The sequence below is a fragment of the Prunus avium genome, chromosome 8 (assembly GCF_965620075.1).
Source record: "Prunus avium chromosome 8, drPruAviu1.hap1.1, whole genome shotgun sequence".
In the NCBI taxonomy this organism is placed as follows: Eukaryota; Viridiplantae; Streptophyta; class Magnoliopsida; order Rosales; family Rosaceae; genus Prunus; species Prunus avium.
In genome coordinates, this window is record NC_142291.1 from 39,964,762 (window position 1) to 39,984,256 (window position 19,495).

The window sequence follows — 19,495 nt, forward strand, 5'->3', positions numbered from 1 at the left end:
TGATGTGGCAATTTGACATCTTACACAGCTTTACACTCTACCCGATATGTCAAATTAAATTATTATTTTATTACATTTTAGTGTTGATTTATTTTTAATTAAAAAGAATAGAAAAGAAAAAATAATAAAATATTCATTTGACATCTTGCTTTTGGGATGTCAAAAATAACATCTCAATCTTCAGCCTTCATTCCACATCAGCTTTGACACATCGGTTGGAGTGTGTGAGATGTTATTTCTAGCTGTTAAATGTCTATGTGGCACTTTTGACATATCGGTTGGAGATGCTCTTAGAGGATAGGTTAGGATTTTAAACTCTGGATTGGGCTATCACAATTTGATGAGGACTGGGCTCCCCAACCAATCAATGAATTTTTCTTATGTTGCTGAAAATACATGCAAATGGAAGGAACATGTAAATTCATTACTTGTATTTTTAATAACAAAGAATTATTATCAATTAAGTAACATATTACAGAACAAAACCAGTGCATCACGATCATCCCGGAATTGTGGTCGTCCGAGACTGATTATTAGGAAATCTAAGCTGCAACTTTACATGATAAGCGGCATCACCATGGATACTCTGAGCAAAAACAGCAAGTCCTCTTGCAAAAGCAAACGACCCCGTTCCACCCATCACAGTAAGCTCTTCGGTGTCTTTCGGGGAGACATGCTTGGCCTCAACGCTTAGGCTACCCGAATACTGAGGCGTGTGGAAGGTGAGATAGATTATGTTGAAACCCGAGTTTGCAAAGTGCTCTACTGGGATAATGAACCCTTGCGCTTTTCCCACCAACCGAGAAGTGTTCTCGGGTCCCTCTGTGAGCATGCGGTGGAAGATGAATGCTCCTCCGCCCTCTGATTGGGAAGATTGTGCCACATGATCATTATTATTATTGGAGCTTGTTGCATCAATTTCAATAATATTAGGACTTTGTGGTTGCTGGATGTACAAGGAGAGGTCCAGCCATGGCGGTGATGGCTTTCTTTTAGGTAGTGGTGAAAACAAAGCCAGCAGAATTACTGCCAGGGTTGCCAACAGGACTGCACTGCAAAATATGATCCTGGCCAGCATCGTCACCACCAATGGGTCACTTTGAGCTGGGATATATGTTTCCATTTAACAAACTTTCTATTGTTGTTTAGGCCAACTAATCCCACTCGCATTTGGGAGCTTCTTAACCAAATCAATAATCATACAAGTGATGACTTATACGGTCAATGGATGGAGGTCACCCATAAAGAACTTAATTTGCTTTTTATTTACAAAATGATATTATAACCATTCTAATGTATAAGGAAGGGGATTGAACTCATGTATAAGGAAACGGACACATTGGCTGACTTAAAATTGTGTGTGTGGAGCCTTGAGGTGGGTTCTTAGTATGCTAAATGGAACTGTGTGGGGGTTTGAGTATCAATCAATACCTTTATTAGAGATTAAGTATCTTAAGCTTGAAAAAAATATATATATCATGGAGGCGGCCACCCACATTTCGCCTTGTAGAGCGTCATGGTCAACTGACATAACCCACATTCATTGAGAAAATAAACTCAACCACAACCAAAATGTATAAAGATAAAGATAAATACTTCTTTGGATAAGCTAACTAAAAAAAAAGGAGCTAAGCCTAACCCAATTTCTGTATTGTTGGGCTGGACTACGAGCTACTAAGCTCAACTGAAACAATGCAGCAAAGCCCGTTCAAAAGGAACACAATGGCCGACGGCAAATAAGGCCCACCTCACCCACCCAGATTGGAAACCCTAGGTCTAAACTCTAAAGCGCAAACCTGTGTGATATATAAAACCGTCTCTTCCACACAAATCAGCCTCTCTGCCATAGCAGCTGCCAAAACAAAAGGAGGTAAGACATGGTTTCGCTCAAGCTCCAGAAGAGGCTCGCCGCGAGCGTGCTCAAGTGTGGTCGCGGTAAGGTCTGGCTCGACCCCAATGAAGTCAGCGACATCTCCATGGCCAATTCTCGTACGCTTCCTTCCTTTCTTTTCATTTGTTTCTTTTGATCTGTATGCTATGCTATATCATCTGTTTGGTTTGCTTTTGTCTTTGTCTAAACCTGAGTTTATACACCGTATGGCGGCTGATATATCGTGAAACCATATGAAGCAAATACAGTTATGTTGTACGGATGTGATTTGAGTATCAAGTTGAAGTTTCTAGGATTCTGACAGCTGACCGGAGCTAGGTTTGAGTGATGGTTTTATGTGTTTTACATTTAATATAGAAAATTGTTTAATTCTATGAGCTGCGGACATCAATATCGAACTTTGGCTTGATTGTTAACTTTGTATTTTCTCCAAATTAGTACTAAGTTGCATCGTACGTAGTTATTGAAAATATTTGGTGGTCGGAATTGTATTTGACGTATTTCAAGTTTAGGATATGAATTGGAAGTTTTTTTTACAGTGACATTCAATGCTTTAATCATGGTTTGCTTGCATTTTGCCCTTATGAGATGTTTATGAAATTAGTTCGACGGTTATGTTTGGGTGTTCTTGTATTGTTTATTGATGGCTTTGATTGTCAAGTGCAGGCCAAAACATAAGGAAGTTGGTCAAGGATGGTTTCATCATCAGGAAGCCAACCAAGATCCACTCTCGATCTCGTGCACGCCGCATGAAGGAGGCTAAGAGGAAGGGGCGTCACTCCGGACACGGTAGGTTGATTATATATGAGATGCGGGCTTTGTTGTTTTGTTTATCATACTTATAGTTCATGGGCATGTCACATAGATTCCCATTTGTTGGTATATACTAGTGTTTGCTTGTAGCAATACAAGGGAGGCAAGGCTTCTTTTGAATGGCTTCTTTGTTGTTTGGTTGATCATACATTTTAATGTGTGGTTTCTTAATTTTTTAGGTAAGCGTAAGGGTACAAGGGAGGCAAGGCTTCCTACCAAGATCCTGTGGATGCGGAGGATGCGTGTGCTCAGGCGCTTGCTTCGCAAGTACAGGGAATCAAAGAAGATTGACAAGCACATGTACCATGACATGTACATGAAGGTTAAGGGTAATGTTTTCAAGAATAAAAGAGTCCTTATGGAGAGCATCCACAAGTCAAAGGCTGAGAAGGCGAGAGAGAAGACTCTGTCTGATCAGTTTGAGGCTAAGCGGGCAAAGAACAAGGCTAGCAGGGAAAGGAAACATGCTAGGAGGGAGGAACGCTTGGCTCAGGTATTGTTAAAACCTATATAATATATTAAGAGATGGGATGCTAAAATTCTTTTTTTAAACATTTGATAATATAACTTCCTAGAACTGTATTGAAAATAAAAGAGGCTCACAAAAACTGATGATTATAATTATTCACATTTCTTTGAGACCCACATTTCTGATTATTCTAAAATGCGTTCAGGGACCTGGAGAGAGAGCACCGCCAGCTGCTGAGCCAGCTGCTGTTGCCCCATCTCAACCGACACAGTAAGTACAGTATGCGTCTTTGAGATCGTATAATGTATAGATATCGTTTTGCTTATTTTACTGAATAATCTCATCTACTTGCAGGGGATCTAAGAAATCCAAGAAGTGAGTCCAATGAGGAGAACTGATGGATTGATGACTCGTGATGATCCATTTGTCTCAAGTTACTTGGGTAGATTAGTTTTGACGAGCAAGTTTGTTTCTTTGTTTTGGACTTCAGTACTTTATTTCCTGGTTAAAAGAGATTTCAAAATCCTTGTACTCTGTATGAAGCTTAGTTTCTTTTGTTATCTATTGATCGGTTTTGGTCTCGATCGACCTGCTTATGTTTTGGGATTTCATATGAAAAGCTCGTATTCTAATTTCCATGGTGTTGTCCGATGCATTCCAATTTGTTTTGCGAGGGGTAAGCGAGGCTGTAGGCCTCTCACAACCCAGGGCCTGTGAGGGCTGTGAATAAGTGGATTGATGGATATGGTTGCGTTCATGATTAAACAGATTCAGCTACCTGATTTGTTTTAGAGGAGGATTTAGCAATAATTAATAAGTTAAGGATCATTGAATCCCATTAATGCGTCTATCTCGGATATTTGATGGCATTATGGGCAACCTTACGGGCTATTGAGCTCAAATTAAAGAAGAAAACGGAAAAATCCAGAATGTTTTACAACCTCGACGAACATACTAAATCCCCAACGTTCCAAAATGTCAAACATGTACGACCATCGGCTTTCAAACACTTCTTTGATAGCGTGGATTTGATGAGGTGTAACAACCATCCCTAAAGCTGAAGGTTGGTCTGTGCGCAATGAGATCTCCACTGCCATAATTTGGTTGTGGTTGTGGTAATGGTTGAGGTGCCATTTGGTGTGCTGCTGTTGTATCACAAGGATTGTCGCATATCCCAAGCTTGACAATGAATGCAACAATGCTCCCTTTGTCAATGCCCTCACTCTCAATCCAGATGTGACCTCCCATGGTGTTTACAAACCTAATCCAGTCATTTCACACAGTAAGTTGATCAAGTTGAATGAATACAAAGAAATGAACCAAAAGCACCACCCTACTTGATAACTCCAATTATTATTATCAACTTTTTCAATAACTTTTTTATATCAGATTCATATCTTTTTTCAATTGCACTACGGAAATGGTGAAAAGTCAGAATTTTTTTACTCTACCGTCTACAAATGGCAAGTCCAAGTCCAGCACCATCACTTATTCGATTGGATCCACTTCTGGGCTGAGAAAATTTGGTGAAAAGATGAGGAATATCTTGTGGGAGAATACCACAGCCAGAATCCTTAACCTGCAACACCGGGAATACCATTAGATCACATTTACAAGATTGTTGAAGTTTATAGGACTACACTGCAATCAAAATTGCGCTTGTCCATAACATACAACATACTAAGAGATACCTCCAACCTCAGCATACAAAATGCAATACTAACATAAGCCAAACAAAGATTAAATGCAGTCATTGACCTGAACTCGCAGGTAAAAGTGGCCATCAGTGGATGCTGGATAAAACTCAGGTGGTCGCCAGTCTCTTGAAGATTCCGGTTTTGCCACAGATGCTACAATTGAAATATATCCCTCCTTTGTAAACTTCACAGCATTACCAGCAACATTTAGAATAGTTTGCATAAGCCGATTCTCATCTCCAACAGCACAAACAGGTAAATCTGGGGATAGAATCAAACTCATAGACAACTTCTTCACAGATGCGATGGGCTGTATCAAATTGATTACCTACAGTTTCAAAGTGGTAGCATGTAAGTTCACCAAAAACCAAAGTACTTGAAAGTATACATTGAAGCCCTAATCCAGAAAATGCACCTCTCTGAAAAGTCCATGGAGGTTAAACCTTCTAATGTCTAACTCTAGGCTGCCATCTTCAAGTCTAGAAAGATCAAGAACATCATTAATAAGTGTTTCCAAAAGGTTGCTACTCTTTAGTACTGTCTCTATCATAACTCTTTGTTCTGAAATCAGTTCCGTCTCTAACAGAAGAGAAGACAGTGCAATAATTGCATGCATTGGTGTCCTCATTTCATGGTTCATGACAGCAAGGAAATCGTTGCGAGCATGGATTGCCATCTCTGCTTCTCTCCGTGCTAAATCTAAAGCAATGTTCTGCTCCATTAGCTGATCACGGGCTCGCATGGACTCTTCCAGAATAGCAGCATGTGAAAGAGCAACAGCTACCTGTATGACATATTAAATTCATGACTGTAAAAGACCTAGCCCACCCAACATTACAACTCTTGACCACCTTCGCAGAGGGCCGAGGACAACTAAACTCTTGTTACAACCTTTAGCATGCATGTAGGAATCAGAAGGAAGACAAGTGATATATCAGTTATTTTAGCCTGATCAATGAAAAGAAAAACAAATGAACAATAAAAGACACCTGATCTGCAACAACATCAACCAGTTCCAGTTCATGGTCTCGCCACTTTCTGGTGCTATCTGTGGGTAGAATAAGAACCATGATTGCGTAGCTTTTGGCAGAGAGATCAGGCCAGTCATTGATTTGGAAATTCGAAAGATTTAATAGGGGTACCCGCAGAGCAACAACCTCAGGTGGAACATATCTCCCGACAAGTGGTCTGATCCTGGCCAGTGGGCAGGTGTATGGTATACGAATTGCTCGGGAACTAGTGAAGACTTCATTGACTATAGGAAGGTTTATTGGCACAGTAGAGCCAACTTGTATTTGGTAGTTCAGAGTATGAGAAAGCTGTAGGTTCATACCAGTTCTGGATGGCATCCACAAAGCACATTCCTGGAGGCCCAAAGTCCTACCCAGCTCAACAAGAGTGGTTTTGAGTATAGTGTGCCTGTCCAATGTGCTTCTAATTTCATGAGTGAGCATTCTAACATGCCTTCCTGTTTCTTCCTGAGTTAGCATACGGCCCATCTCCCTGTCAAGCTCTTCAGCCCTGTTTTTGAGAAACAGCTCCCGAGTTTTGACGCTTAGTAAATCCGGAATAATATGAACAAGCATTAAAGCAGTAGCACATGATACAATAGCACAGGAAACCTTTGCAACAGTCATGACCACAGCAACAGTTTTGGAGTGCATATAGAATGTCCAGACATTTATGAAATGGGTTGCTCCACAAAGAACAATAAAAGCACCAAACTGCATCAGCACCCATCTATATGGGAAGAAAGAGGATTTTTGCACAAAATATATAAGCTCCAAGGGAATGGAGAAATAGGCGAGGGCAATAAAGACATCAGAGATGTACTGATATTTCACCAGAAGCTCATCAGGGGGCCATTGTGCGTCTATGCAATCACAGGAATCCATTATCCAACTGCTGTTCTAATGAATCTGAGAACTTCACAGAAAAAACAATAACAAAAAGAAATGAGTCAACTAAACTGACATATAATGACATATGACCCTTCAGGTGAAATCTTGCCTTTTTTTTTTCTTCTAGTTATAAAAAGAAAAAATAGCATTTTCATTTCATCAAACACCATAGTTTAAGTTTTCCTTCCCTGGAAGCAATGCTTATCAAAACAAAGAGAAGCTGAGGAACTAATAATCCCTCTCTATTTTCCTTATATTTGTTCAATCCAGATTCCAGACAAATTAACATGCTTGAAACTAATTTTTTGCAATGATCTTTAATCTTGCAATGACTTTGACAATGCTTAAAGGTGCGAAAGAGATTTTCACTCTAGTCTCAGAGATGCAAACAAACAAGGCCAATAATAAGAGTAATCTGTTCGCAGTTCATATACAAAAAAGAAAGAGATTCTAATTATATTATTACCAAGCTTGACGCGTGACGACAAAGACAAAGTGAGGGTGAGAGATCAACTGTAGAACTTTGAAGTAGTGATCTGAGGCGTCCATTACGTAGGAGCTGAGGTTCTGAAACAGAGAAGCGTTTCAATTTTCATGGTCAGGAAGAAGAAGATGAATAGTAAAAATAAAAGGAAGAAAAAGGGGAGGGTAGGATGAGTAAAGTGGAGGAAGAAAGACCGAGACATTAGGCAGACTCAGAGAGCCAAAAAGCGTCACGGACAAACAACGCCACGCACCATTTCTTTTTTTTTCTCAGTACGCCACGTACCAATTCAATAATACAGGAATACGATTATACGAGTGTCTTGCCCTTGCGAGTGGGAAAGACTCATTTGGAACTTAGATTTTCTTTTTTCTTTTCTTTTTCTTTTCCTCCTTAAACGAAATAAGCAAAACAAAAAAACCAAAAAGATACATTGGCATCTAGCTCGCACTGCACGTGTGGTTTATGCTCATAATCCAATCTTTTAAAATACAAATTAATTTTTTTACGACAAATATAGGTTAGGTCAATTCATCAAAGCATTGAGTTTACTTTCTTGGATCTAAATTATAATTTCCCTTTCCGTAAATTAAATTAATTGTTGTGTTTGGATTCAAATTCCAAATCATGAAACTTGATTAAATTTTGTCCATAATTTTTTATTATTAATAATGTAGTAAAATTGTTAAAGTATGGCTGGACATCCACATATTGAAATTTGAACTGATTAAATAAATAAATAAAATTAAAAAGAAGTGATAAAGATCTGTTGGTTGGAAAGGTCACAGTCCCGAAGAGACAAGCAGATGGTAGTTTGGTAATGGTAGGTCCTCCCCTGTCCTCAACTTGTAAAATAGCAGAGTATTGTGTTCTAAATCTGGGACCCACCACCAATCTATTATAAAAGAAGGTGCATTGCATTTGGATGATGGGCGATGTCACGTTGCAGTTGCAGATAATAAAGGATTGAACGCCTCAAGAATGAAATAGTTCTGGTTTTCCAGAGATCAAATTTCTTATCAAAGGTTCGTTCTGGACCGTTAACTAACTTATATATAGACATTTATAAAGAAATAAACCAGAATGAGAAGGGTAAAAGTAGATTAATTACACCTACATATAACAAGTAAAATTTTTACTTCATTTTATTCTGCGGAGTGAGTTTCTCAATACCCTGTATTGTTACAAAAATTTGTGGAGGCATTCTCCTCCTCTGTGACCCAGTTGGCTGCCGTTTTTGTCAACAAAATTAACCCAAATAAAAAAGCCTCCACAATATCGTTCGTAAACGTTATGAATTACATACATCACTTTTATTCCTTATTTCACCCGGAGGGGCAATGCAAAGATGAATCATAAAGGCAATTCATGCCGGGAAATCAATTGTCAACAGCTTCTAAACCTGTCTGTCAGTCAGTCAGATGGGCCAATCATCTTCTCAGGCACCACAAGTGTATCAAATTCTTCACTGGTTAGCACTCCAAGTTTCAATGCAGCTTCCTGCAGAGTTGTTTGTTACAGCTTTGTTAGATTCAATATTTCAACTATCCAAATATGCAAAGGACTCAAAGTAGCTATGATGCCAAATCAACTCTCTACAAAATTGTGTGAATGCATTGCATTTATTTCATTCCTTCCTACTGATTCAGCCTATGCTCAAACATGGTTTGATAAAACATCAGCCAGAATTTTCCAGTACTTGAATTTAAGCTAGCCATCTGGCCAGAATAAATAATTTCATTACTTCTGAACTCCTAAATTCCCACCAAACCAGACCCAGTACAGTGGAACAGAACAGATTATCACTTAGACAAGGAAGCAATTATTACCTTCAAAGTGGATCCCTCCTTGTGGGCTTTCTTTGCAACTGCCGCAGCATTGTCATAACCAATTTTCTGAAATAGAAGCAGAAATATAAGTCTGACTCAAATCAAAGGTACACAAGGAAAATGTACACATGAATGGGTGGAAACTTACAGGATTCAACGATGTGACCAACATTAGTGACTGCAAACCCATGCATTTTCCATACAGAAAGAGCATAAAATTAATTAGCCATGGGGTCTAGATACGGAATACTAAAAAGTTCTATATTCTTCACCAAGAATAAACTGACCTCATGAAGTAACTTTGAAATTCTTTCCCTATTAGCTTGGATTCCTCTTACACAGTTCTTTTCAAAGGAAGCTGATGCATCCCCAAGCAATCTCACAGACTGCCAGTAAAGAGTTAAGAAAACACCAGCTCAATGAACAAGTGCATGTATTTAGCAATATAGCAGAACAAGAGACTCCAAACTCAGTAAATCATAATGCATCCACGTATGTGATGCTTTACAAAAATATTGTACCCACCAAATTATGTTCCAATTCCAGTATCCACATCTTGAGAAGAATCACATTTGGTTCTTTCTCAATTTTAACACCTAATGTCCACATAATATTCCAAATCTTCAAACAGATTCTATCATAACTCTTTTGCATTTCCTCCAAAGGTGAACTTCCAGACTAGTGACTTTCTTAACAAAGCACTATCTACGGGCAAGAAATGTGTGTGTACCTAGTTGCTACCAGTTTTACTTCTGAAATCTCTGTACATACAACATTTGAAGAACAAATCATAACAATATTACAACAGAACGTACATGTAGGAGACCACTAGCAATCATTGGCTTGAATACATTAAGTTCAAAGTGACCATTTGATCCACCTACTGTAATGGCCACATGGTTACCAAAAACCTGCACGACATACAAAAAATTAAAATACCATTTCATAACGAGAAAAACTTTAAATAGCAGGATTACAATATCCTAACATCATACAACAACTTACTAAGGACTTCCCAATTGTTCATATTATCTTGATGAAACAGAACAGGAGACACTTTACCTGAGCACAGACCATTGTGAGAGCCTCACACTGAGTAGGGTTAACCTTCCCCTGAAACAGGATAAACTCAGTCAAGATGTCAAGTTTAGTGGGACTTAATTTGTACAAAAAGCTAATTACAGGTTTTGGGCTATTCAGTCAAACATATGTTGGGCAAGATATGAGAGTTTTACAGGCATAATGCTGCTGCCAGGCTCATTTTCAGGGAGAATGAGTTCACCAAGGCCGCAACGTGGACCACTATACAAGAAAAGCACTGTGAAGTTCTTATAACAAGGGTACAGGGAGTGATGAAGAAAAAGCAGGTGAGGTCCAAATAGTAGACTAACCTTCCTAATAAACGTATGTCATTTGCAATTTTCATCAGAGAAGTAGCAACTGTATTTAGGGCTCCGCTAGTTTCAACAAAAGCATCATGTGCAGCCTGGCGGAAACAAATAACGTACAGCATGCAGTATTAGTTTGTTGTATACGATGAAAAAATATGTACCAACTGCTCCATCAAGTTAAATATCCCTTCCACTAGAAGAAGAAAGAAGAAGATATCATTTAGTGTAGCTACGAACCAAAGCTTCAAACTTGTTTTCGGCGGTGACAAATGGTAAGTTTGTTTCCTCAGCTACTGCCGCAGCTATCTTTACATCAAATCTAGATTATGGCAGGAAAATTACCAGTCAGTTTCATACAATGTGGATCACCCTGGACCACTGAAGAAGAAATTGCTCATTTAAAATATGGGAGATGACGAAATAAATGCAAATGCCAAAACACAAGAAATTTACAACGAAAGGTACAGTCTTTTCAAGTTTTAGTAATAAAATACAGAGCATACATCTTTCTATCTGATACTAATTCAGGAGTAATAAATAGGCAAAGGAATGGTGAATAAGATGACCTATTGAAGAAACTTAAATCTTGAAATATCAGTGCAGGAAAAAGAAAAAAGATGAATTGAAATGAAACCAGGACTCCCATAATCGAAGTTACATTTTAACACGAATGCAGACAAACGTAAAATGATAAAAACAAGGAAAAACAAAACCCAAATATTCTTCAACCTTAAGGCTATTCATACCCCTTCTTTGTGTTCAATCCAGTCCCAACAGCAGTACCACCCTGTGCAAGCTGCTCAGACAAAATTACCAATCAGTCAGAATATTTAAAAGAAAAAATAAAAGGGGAGGATAAGCAACTGACAGTCATGAGTTGCCAACCTGATACATGCGGGGTAGAGTGCACAAGACTCGGTCAATTCCATACTTCACCTGCAGCCAAAGGAAAAAGCTTTTGATAAACAAGATATCAAGCACGGCCTATCCTCGTAACAGGATGAGTATGACGCAAGGGTGAAACAATATCTGCAAGAGTAATGTAAGCTCACTTGTGTTGAATAGCCACTGAATTCTTGCCCAAGAGTCAAAGGTGTTGCATCTTGCGTGTGAGTGCGTCCAATTTTAACAATATCTTTAAATTCATCTGACTGGTCATATTAAAACAGATGGAATCAAGAACAAGTTTTGACCCCTTTATGGGAAAATAATTCAGATACACGAAATATCTATCTGCTTTTAAAGGGTACCCAGAGAAATCAAACCTTTGAATGTAGAGAAGTATGCAATGTTTTCAAATTTGGTATTAGTCTTGAATTAATTTCCATTGCAGACGCAATGTGCATGACCTGTAAATAACACACAGCGTTTCAATAAACCGCAAGACAGGAAACAAAAATTACAAAAAGAAAAGAAAAGAAAGGCTTACAGTTGGAAAAGTGTCATTAGAAGACTGTGATCTATTAACATGGTCATTTGGGTGGACAATCTTTTCACCACGCTTATGGCCAAGTATCTCAGCTGCTCTGTTCGCAATGACCTGGGCACAGTCCAATAGTACCCCATAAATCAACGTATACAAGTAAGATAACCATGACAATACTTTCATGAATCAATGCAAACCTCATTGGCATTCATGTTACTTTGGGTTCCACTGCCAGTTTGCCATACAACAAGTGGAAAGTGCTGGTTTAGCTTTCCCTCGGCGACTTCTTGGGCAGCTTGCATTATTGCTTTGCCTATAGTTGGATCAAGACCATACTCCATGTTCACCTGCAATCAGGCAATACAACAAACACGTTATAGGTGTCTATCCCAATCCCATTCCGCAAGTCCAAAAAACAAAAGATAAAAGTTCAAACCTTGGCAGCACATTTTTTGAGTACGCCAAAGGCGCGAACAATAGGTTCGGGCATTCGTTCACGCTCGCCGCCGATATCGAAATTCTGCAACGATCTTTGAGTTTGCGCCCCCCACAACCTGAAAAAAAATAAAATTACGTATTAAATAAATAAATCCCTTCGAATTAAACATGGAAATGAAACAAATGCTGAGAACAGAGAAAGACGAACTTGTCTGAGGGAACGAGAATGGGTCCAAAGGTGTCTCTTTCCTCTCTAAACGACGTCGAATAGGGTCTCCAACAAGCAGCATAACGGAACGCCGTTGACGGCGTCGATCCACCTACTACTCGCCGCGATATGATGTACATCGCCATAAGCAGGAGCTTGGGCTGGAGAACGAGGCAGGACGCGGTTTGGGGTTAAACGAGTCAGTGATCGGAGTGATAGAGAGAGCGAGCGAAGTAGGGAATGGAAGTTGGGTGATTGGCTGGCTGAGTCCAAATGATTGGGCGGCGTGCCAGAAAGTGGGATGCTTTTGGACTGGTTTTTTTTTTAAAAAAAAAATTTGATGTAACAAACCCAACTGTCTGTTTCAACTTTCAACTTTGATGTCCTTATGTGGCTGCGCTGGGCCTCAAAGCCTTTTCTCGTTTAAATTTAAGATAAAGCAGTCGGAAAGGCATACAATGGGGTTCTGTTAAAAGTTTGAGCCCATGAAAGGCCCAATTTGGTTCCTTAGTAGGCTCATATGGGGCAGTCCAAGATGCATATTGCCCAATAAGGAACTACTGTCCTGTCCTGTGTGTGCAGCTAGGGTTTGATCGTCTAATAATAGTTCTGCAGTTAATCTGATAGCTATGAAGAACCCCTCGTGTTATAACCCCTCATTACAGTCTCTATGTAATTGTTTTAGGTTTGGTTTTGTGTTGGTAGCTGGAATTTTGGTTGTTGGGTTCCAATTCCCATTTGTTCTTTAGCTTGGAAGCAAGCAAGCAACCAATTTGAGTACGTATATACTCATATTCATTAGGAAAACAAAAGGTCTTGTCTTGGTTCTTCGCAGCAGAGTGCCAGAGAGAGGTTGTGACTTGAGACTTGAGAGAGTGCAAGAATTTGGCTAAGAAAGAAGTAACTTTTTCAATAAGTGGATCCCATCAGGTACAACTCGTACGAGGCCGGACCCCTCTCCCTGCAGTCTTGTTGCAGATCTGCTGCTGCTGCTGCTCAGGAACACTCACACTCACTCCACATAATGAGTGACAGACATTTACACAACTGGGCTCCATTTCAACGATAATCAAAGCAAAAGTTACGGTCTTTGAAATTAACTCCACATAATGAACGAAAACCAAACCAACCAACCAACCAACCACATGACCCATGTGTTGCAATTTGTCCCTCTCACTCTCAGTCATCCTCACTCATCTGAGGCCAGGGGCCACTACTCAACTCACTCACTATAAGTATATACATATAAAACACAACAGCCGCATTAATTTGTTCCACTTCCACTTGAGAAACAAAAACAGAAAAGAAAAAGAAAAAGCTTTCAATTAAATTAAATCAGGTGGTGTAAAAGTAAGTGTAGTGAAGCTCGCTGCTTTACCTAATTATGTTCATTTGTTCATGTCGTTATATGAATTGATTACGATATATGTATCATGTAGTGGCTGTCTGGCCGTTTCTAGTTAGCAGCCAAACATGAAAATTGTGGGTGGCAGCTGGCTTTCTTTGTAATGTTCCTCCACAGACACAGTCCACTGCCGCGGGTTCCCCATGATTGTCTCCTTTAACCAAGGTTGTTTTGGTCAATACACTTGAATTAAAATCACTAGAACTAGAAGCATTTATCCTAGTATGTATCATCAGTAGTTATCCTGTCCTACTACTACTCGGATAAGATAAGCTCGAGCTTGCCTTCTACCAATTTGAAGCCAACTTGACAACTGTGATTCATGTAACTATACGTAACATGGTTGGCAAATTAATTAATTCATGATCCAGTAGCATAGCAGCAGCTCTGCAACAGTTGGCGTTGCAGATTTTTGGTAAAACAGTGTCACCGTCCGTGTGTGAGGAACGAGAGAGAGCACAAGGAGGTCAGGTAAGGGAAGGGAAGAAAGGGCTGAGTTGAGTGGGCCCACTGATGACGGCACAAGTGGTTGGGATCTGGCGCTTTGGCAAACTTGGGGGACGCTAGCCTTGCAAAATTTCAATATCGACACATCAATGACATGGTCCCTCCGCCCCCACACCACTAGTCTCTCTTCGCATGCCATGGCAAGTCCCCTGCCTCCTGCCTGCCTTCATTGTTCATTACATGAAGAAACCTTTGTTTATTCTTTCTATTGTTGTCATGAAACATTTTAGTAATTAATTACGAAGATTTTTATTTTCACTCTGTTTCTCTTAATTTAATGTATGTGATTGATTGAGGCTTCGGTGCCAAAATTGTTTGTGTCGGCAAGACATGATTCTATGTTGGGAATTGTATTGTAGATGGTAATTTTGTTTGTGAAGATTGCTTTTTTATTGTCAAGGATTTCCTAAAATATTATTCAGATTGCACTTTCCAACTTTGATGCGTCGAAATTGCTTTTTATTGTTATTGTTATGCAAAATGGAAATCAAGCAGCTGGCTTTTTCTTTTTTAGCTGTCGCTTTCTCTCACCACCCGTTTGTTTTTCTTCTCCTTTTGTTTTCATGTACATCATTGCCATTTTATAACACAAGCCTCTTACTTGTTCTTTTTTCCCTTCTCTTCCTCTTCTCCTTCTTCTTCCTTGGTTTCCTGACTGGGGTTTTGTTTTAGAGAGCCTGCTGCTGCTGTCTGAATTTGGTTCATTGCTGCTAAGTGGAAGAGTGAAGACTCATGAAGAGGCTAGTAAGTACGTTGGTTTTGATATCTAATGTTTGATTCATAAATATATTTACTGGTTTTTTATCTTCATCATCTGTGTGTCTGCGAAAAATTCTCTCTTTTCCTGTCTATTAGGCTTTTTGATCTAAAGATTGTATATGGGATTTACATTGGATGTTTGGCAATGTAAACTAGCTAATAGGTACGTGAACATCTGCTACGAGATTATTGAATTTTTAAACCGCCATTGCATCATCACCAAAAAGTAAAAAATAAATAAAAAGCTACAGACAAACATTCGAACTACACCAGGAAAAAAAAAAAGGTATCTCAGACATCAGCAGAAAGCACAATCTTAACACAAGACATGGTCTCCTACAGAGGGACACATTTTCAAGAGCAGAAACTGAAAGCCTAGTTTTTATTTATGAATTCATAATTCTTAGATTGCTTCTTGCTTTACCTGCATTCATTGTAGAATAGGGGTATAAATCTTGTTTTCCCCGGTTTGCATGCATCTCTTTTACTTCAAGTCTTTTCACCCAGAAAGTTTATGTTGTATCTCTTTTACTCTGGTATTCTCTTTCAATTGAGTGTTTTCTTGGTGTTCAACCAAGTTTGTTGCAGTATTTTTGTATCTTTTGTGCAATGAGATAACCAAATGTAAGGCATTTTCTGTTCTTTTACCATGATGTTATTGATATACAATATACATGCATCGTATATTAACTTTTCGGTTCTTGCGAATGGTGTGACCGGTAGGCATCTCAAACTTCCCAGTAACCTTTATTTCTTCTGTTTTCCTATTTTTCAGTTGGCTCTGGTTCTGTTTCTGGCATTTAGTAGTGCTGTTCAGTATGATGGAGAAGGAAAGAATGGACAATGTGAAAACAAGAAGTGTTTGGATCCCAGACCTCACAGCGTGTCACTCTTGGAGTTTGGGGCAGTTGGAGATGGGAAAACATTGAACACGGTAGCCTTTCAAAATGCTATTTTCTATGTCAAGTCATTTGCTGACAAGGGTGGTGCTCAGCTCTATGTTCCGCCTGGCAGCTGGCTTACTGGAAGTTTTAACCTTACCAGCCACCTCACACTCTTCCTGGAAGCAGGTGCCATCATTCTTGGATCCCAGGTTCACATATTGACACAAATTTTTCTCTGCTTTGATCTAAAAGAATCATTCTTACTTTTAAAAATAATAATAATAATAACAAGAGTGTATAAGACGCAGTGTCGGCAATGGTTATGCAGGATTACGCTCACTGGGATATTGTGAAACCTCTACCTTCTTATGGTCGAGGGATTGACTTGCCTGGTTGGAGATATCGTAGCTTGATCAACGGACACAATTTAAGTGATGTGGTGATAACAGGTGAGGATATTCATGCATAAATAGTTGTCTGTTGAGATGCATCCAAGTTCTGCCTTCCTCATGTAACTCTTCCATATTCAATAAATTTTACCAGGTGATAATGGAACCATTGATGGACAAGGTTCTGTCTGGTGGGAGCAATTTAATTCTCATGCCTTGAATTACAGCCGGCCCCATCTAGTGGAATTCACCGGATGTGATAATGTCACTATATCAAATTTAACCCTCTTGAACTCCCCCGCTTGGAACATTCATCCGGCGTACTGCAGGTACTGCTGGTAGCTTTTTAGGTCAATGTCACATTTCTTGTGTGTTCAACTGAACTGATATTGTTGATTATATGTTAAAATAATACAGGTATGTGCAAGTTCTGAACATAACTGTTCATGCTTCTCCTGCATCTCCATATACTAGTGGTATAGTCCCAGGTGTGTCAAACATTACTTTTCAGACCATTTATCTATTACTGCTTTATTTTTTCTGCGTTCCTCTCCCTGATCAATCTGTGTAGTTATTTATTTAGAGATTCAGCCCCTCATTGATGAGAAATGTATAGGTTCTTAGTTAATTTTTTTCTCTATGCTGAAGTTCTTGCATAGTTTTTGTGAAAAGTTTGAAGAGCCTAAATATCTTTTGCAATGTGCGTATAACCGTGACTTCAGATTCTTCGGAGAATGTTTGCATTGAGAACTGCAACATTAGTATGGGTCATGATGCAATTGTTCTTAAGAGCGGTTGGGATGAGTACGGAATTGCCTATGGCAAACCCACCAAAAATGTGCATATCCGGAGTGTTAACCTTCAATCCTCTTTAGGCGCTGGCCTGGCATTTGGCAGTGAGATGTCTGGAGGCATATCGAACATACTTGTAGAGCAGCTTCATCTACGTAACTCATTCATTGGCATTGCACTCAAGACAACTAGGGGAAGAGGAGGTTATATGAAAGACATAATTATATCCAATGTCGAAATGGAAAATATTCACTTGGCAATAGAGGCTACTGGTCAGAGTGGCTCACACCCTGATGAAAAATTTGATCCTGATGAACTGCCATTTGTTAAAGGAGTCACCTTTGAGAATATGGTCGGCACTAATATCACTTTTTCTGGGAATTTTTCTGGACTCGACAAATTGCCTTTCACATCTATCTGTCTCTCAAATATCTCATTCTCCATCACTTGGAATTCTTCTACCTCATGGTTCTGTTCCAATGTGATGGGTTTTTCAAAGGAGGTGTCTCCTAAACCATGTTCAAACCTCCGGGACTCAACTTTTAACTCTTCCGCGGCTTGCTTCTTTTCCTTATACCCATTCAACTATGCTACAGTTTTGTGAGATCATCATCAAAAAGACAAAATACCCGTTCTGTTCAATCTGTACATGAGATACCGTTTATACAGGAGATTTTCCAATAAAGCTCCAATTTATAATCTTCCATCTCTTCTCATACGAACAAGCATTCTCTGCCTTGCTACGAGATCTTCCGAAGTGATGTGTCATCCTGATAATACAGGCTCATGTAGAGCCTCATTTTTTCATTCGTGTGCAAGGAAATTTTGGTAGTGCAGTACAACTCAGATAGCTGTTGCTTCCATTGTTTTATTTTATTTTGGAATATCTTTAGTTACAATGTAAATTCATGTAATGTGGACTGTTACCAGATTAATCATTGATATTCTGGCAAAGAGAGGTTGTTAAGTTAAGTGACTGATGTGATTGAAATAATGAGTAATTGAAAAGGTTGATGTCTTGCTGATTAAGTCTGAGTTTGGTTATTTTCTGCCCTGGTCCCCCGGGCTGCTTATACAAGGATCAATTTCCATCCGTCGTTTTCTTCATTCTTGGTATATGACATTATTTCTTACTTTGCCCCCATTTCCTTGACTTTGAAACATCAAACAGGCATTGACATTGTGTAGCAGATGAAAATGAACCATTAATTAACCTTATGTAACTATGGCTGTTGATTTATACTATTTCACATGTCCATATATTTCAAAGACTACAACCAAAAACTCGATGAAAAGAAGAGAGACGGGTGGATATGAATGGCGAGAAAAAATATGTCTTGACTCTTGAGGCTGCAGCTATTCATAGGCACCGGGACTTTCGAAGAGGTAAGCTTCAACAACCTTGTACATGCCCATTGCTCTTTCTTTGCCACCCCTGATTTCTTCCTCATTGATCTCAAAGTCACCAGCAGCCTGGTACTCACTCATCATCTTGCAAGTACAACCACCATTAGGAGAAGCCTCAAACCTCACCTCATAAGCAATAGACTTAATCTTGTCCTCCAACACATCTCCTTCAATCAGTGTGTACTTGCACACCAAATTCTCAACGTCCAGGATGTCTATTCTGTTCTTCATGTACTTGTAACGAGTACCTGCATATCATGCATATGTGATTGAATTAAACATGACAGAGAGAAATGTGATTGATGATTTTAAATAAAGTCGACATGTGTGGTTAATTTATTAATTACCCTCAGCAAAATTGATCTGCTTGATGCTTCCTTCGCCTCCATCACCATGGATGATTTCGATACTCTTAATGGCCTGAGGCATGAGCTTGGGGATGAGGTTGTGGGAGTCTAGGATCAAGGCCTTGAACAACCTGGCCGCTGCTACTGGACTGGCAAATTCCTGGCTTAAACTGATGGCCGCCATGTTATCTAATCTCTTGCTTGCTGATATGAAAATGATGAGACTTGAGAGGTGAGGTTGGTTGGGGTTGAGAATTGGCTGGCTCAATGGGGGGAAGTCTATGTCAAACTTTATAGATTGGAATATGTCATGATCACACACACTAAATTCACCATATCCTGTGGCCTCCAAAAATGAATTAACCTTACCTACTATAAGTCGTGGATTTGGAACACAAAATTTGACCACAGAGAGATTCTTTTGGGTATATCACTATAAGGTTATGAATTATCTAATC

General features: G+C 39.3%; 6 protein-coding genes across 10 annotated transcripts; 2 read left to right on the forward strand and 4 right to left on the reverse strand.

Annotated features, from left to right (window-relative positions):
• Window positions 1–479: 479 nt before the first annotated feature.
• Window positions 480–1,158, reverse strand: LOC110749392 (Disease resistance-responsive (dirigent-like protein) family protein). The gene has a single exon (XM_021949496.2). The coding sequence runs from the start codon at window positions 1,121–1,123 to the stop codon at window positions 500–502; it is 624 nt and encodes a 207-aa protein (XP_021805188.1). The 5' UTR covers window positions 1,124–1,158; the 3' UTR covers window positions 480–499.
• Window positions 1,159–1,822: 664 nt separating this feature from the next.
• Window positions 1,823–3,809, forward strand: LOC110749391 (large ribosomal subunit protein eL19y). The gene is made up of 5 exons (XM_021949495.2): window positions 1,823–1,989; window positions 2,558–2,680; window positions 2,884–3,197; window positions 3,379–3,443; window positions 3,528–3,809. Exons 1-5 carry the CDS (start codon window positions 1,878–1,880, stop codon window positions 3,550–3,552), a joined length of 639 nt encoding a protein of 212 aa, XP_021805187.1. The 5' UTR covers window positions 1,823–1,877; the 3' UTR covers window positions 3,553–3,809.
• Window positions 3,810–4,042: 233 nt separating this feature from the next.
• ERS1 (ethylene response sensor 1) lies at window positions 4,043–7,590 on the reverse strand. 4 transcript variants are annotated; one of them, XM_021949493.2, is made up of 7 exons: window positions 7,450–7,590; window positions 7,238–7,338; window positions 5,860–6,789; window positions 5,286–5,654; window positions 4,932–5,198; window positions 4,625–4,752; window positions 4,043–4,434 (listed from the first exon to the last, which is right to left on the reverse strand). In XM_021949493.2, exons 3-7 carry the CDS (start codon window positions 6,763–6,765, stop codon window positions 4,176–4,178), a joined length of 1,929 nt encoding a protein of 642 aa, XP_021805185.1. In that variant the 5' UTR covers window positions 6,766–6,789; window positions 7,238–7,338; window positions 7,450–7,590; the 3' UTR covers window positions 4,043–4,175. The 4 variants fall into 4 exon arrangements, with proteins under 4 accessions (XP_021805185.1, XP_021805183.1, XP_021805184.1 ...); XM_021949491.2 differs by having other exon boundaries at window positions 5,860–6,796; window positions 7,450–7,589; XM_021949492.2 differs by lacking the exon at window positions 7,450–7,590 and having other exon boundaries at window positions 7,238–7,443.
• Window positions 7,591–8,375: 785 nt separating this feature from the next.
• FUM1 (fumarase 1) lies at window positions 8,376–12,885 on the reverse strand. The gene is made up of 17 exons (XM_021949489.2): window positions 12,548–12,885; window positions 12,338–12,455; window positions 12,099–12,248; window positions 11,905–12,015; window positions 11,741–11,824; window positions 11,528–11,626; window positions 11,361–11,411; window positions 11,222–11,271; window positions 10,713–10,794; window positions 10,476–10,570; window positions 10,320–10,386; window positions 10,147–10,197; window positions 9,900–9,995; window positions 9,372–9,470; window positions 9,233–9,262; window positions 9,085–9,150; window positions 8,376–8,755 (listed from the first exon to the last, which is right to left on the reverse strand). The coding sequence occupies exons 1-17, from the start codon at window positions 12,691–12,693 to the stop codon at window positions 8,669–8,671; spliced, it is 1,482 nt and encodes a 493-aa protein (XP_021805181.1). The 5' UTR covers window positions 12,694–12,885; the 3' UTR covers window positions 8,376–8,668.
• Window positions 12,886–14,179: 1,294 nt separating this feature from the next.
• Window positions 14,180–18,312, forward strand: LOC110749330 (putative polygalacturonase). The gene is made up of 6 exons (XM_088245099.1): window positions 14,180–15,203; window positions 15,994–16,311; window positions 16,431–16,551; window positions 16,646–16,820; window positions 16,909–16,979; window positions 17,214–18,312. The coding sequence occupies exons 1-6, from the start codon at window positions 15,192–15,194 to the stop codon at window positions 17,885–17,887; spliced, it is 1,371 nt and encodes a 456-aa protein (XP_088101225.1). The 5' UTR covers window positions 14,180–15,191; the 3' UTR covers window positions 17,888–18,312.
• Window positions 18,097–19,464, reverse strand: LOC110749331 (major allergen Pru ar 1-like). 2 transcript variants are annotated; one of them, XM_088245100.1, is made up of 2 exons: window positions 19,038–19,464; window positions 18,097–18,944 (listed from the first exon to the last, which is right to left on the reverse strand). In XM_088245100.1, exons 1-2 carry the CDS (start codon window positions 19,219–19,221, stop codon window positions 18,640–18,642), a joined length of 489 nt encoding a protein of 162 aa, XP_088101226.1. In that variant the 5' UTR covers window positions 19,222–19,464; the 3' UTR covers window positions 18,097–18,639. The 2 variants fall into 2 exon arrangements, with proteins under 2 accessions (XP_088101226.1, XP_021805107.1); XM_021949415.2 differs by having other exon boundaries at window positions 18,097–18,938; window positions 19,038–19,453.
• Window positions 19,465–19,495: the final 31 nt, after the last annotated feature.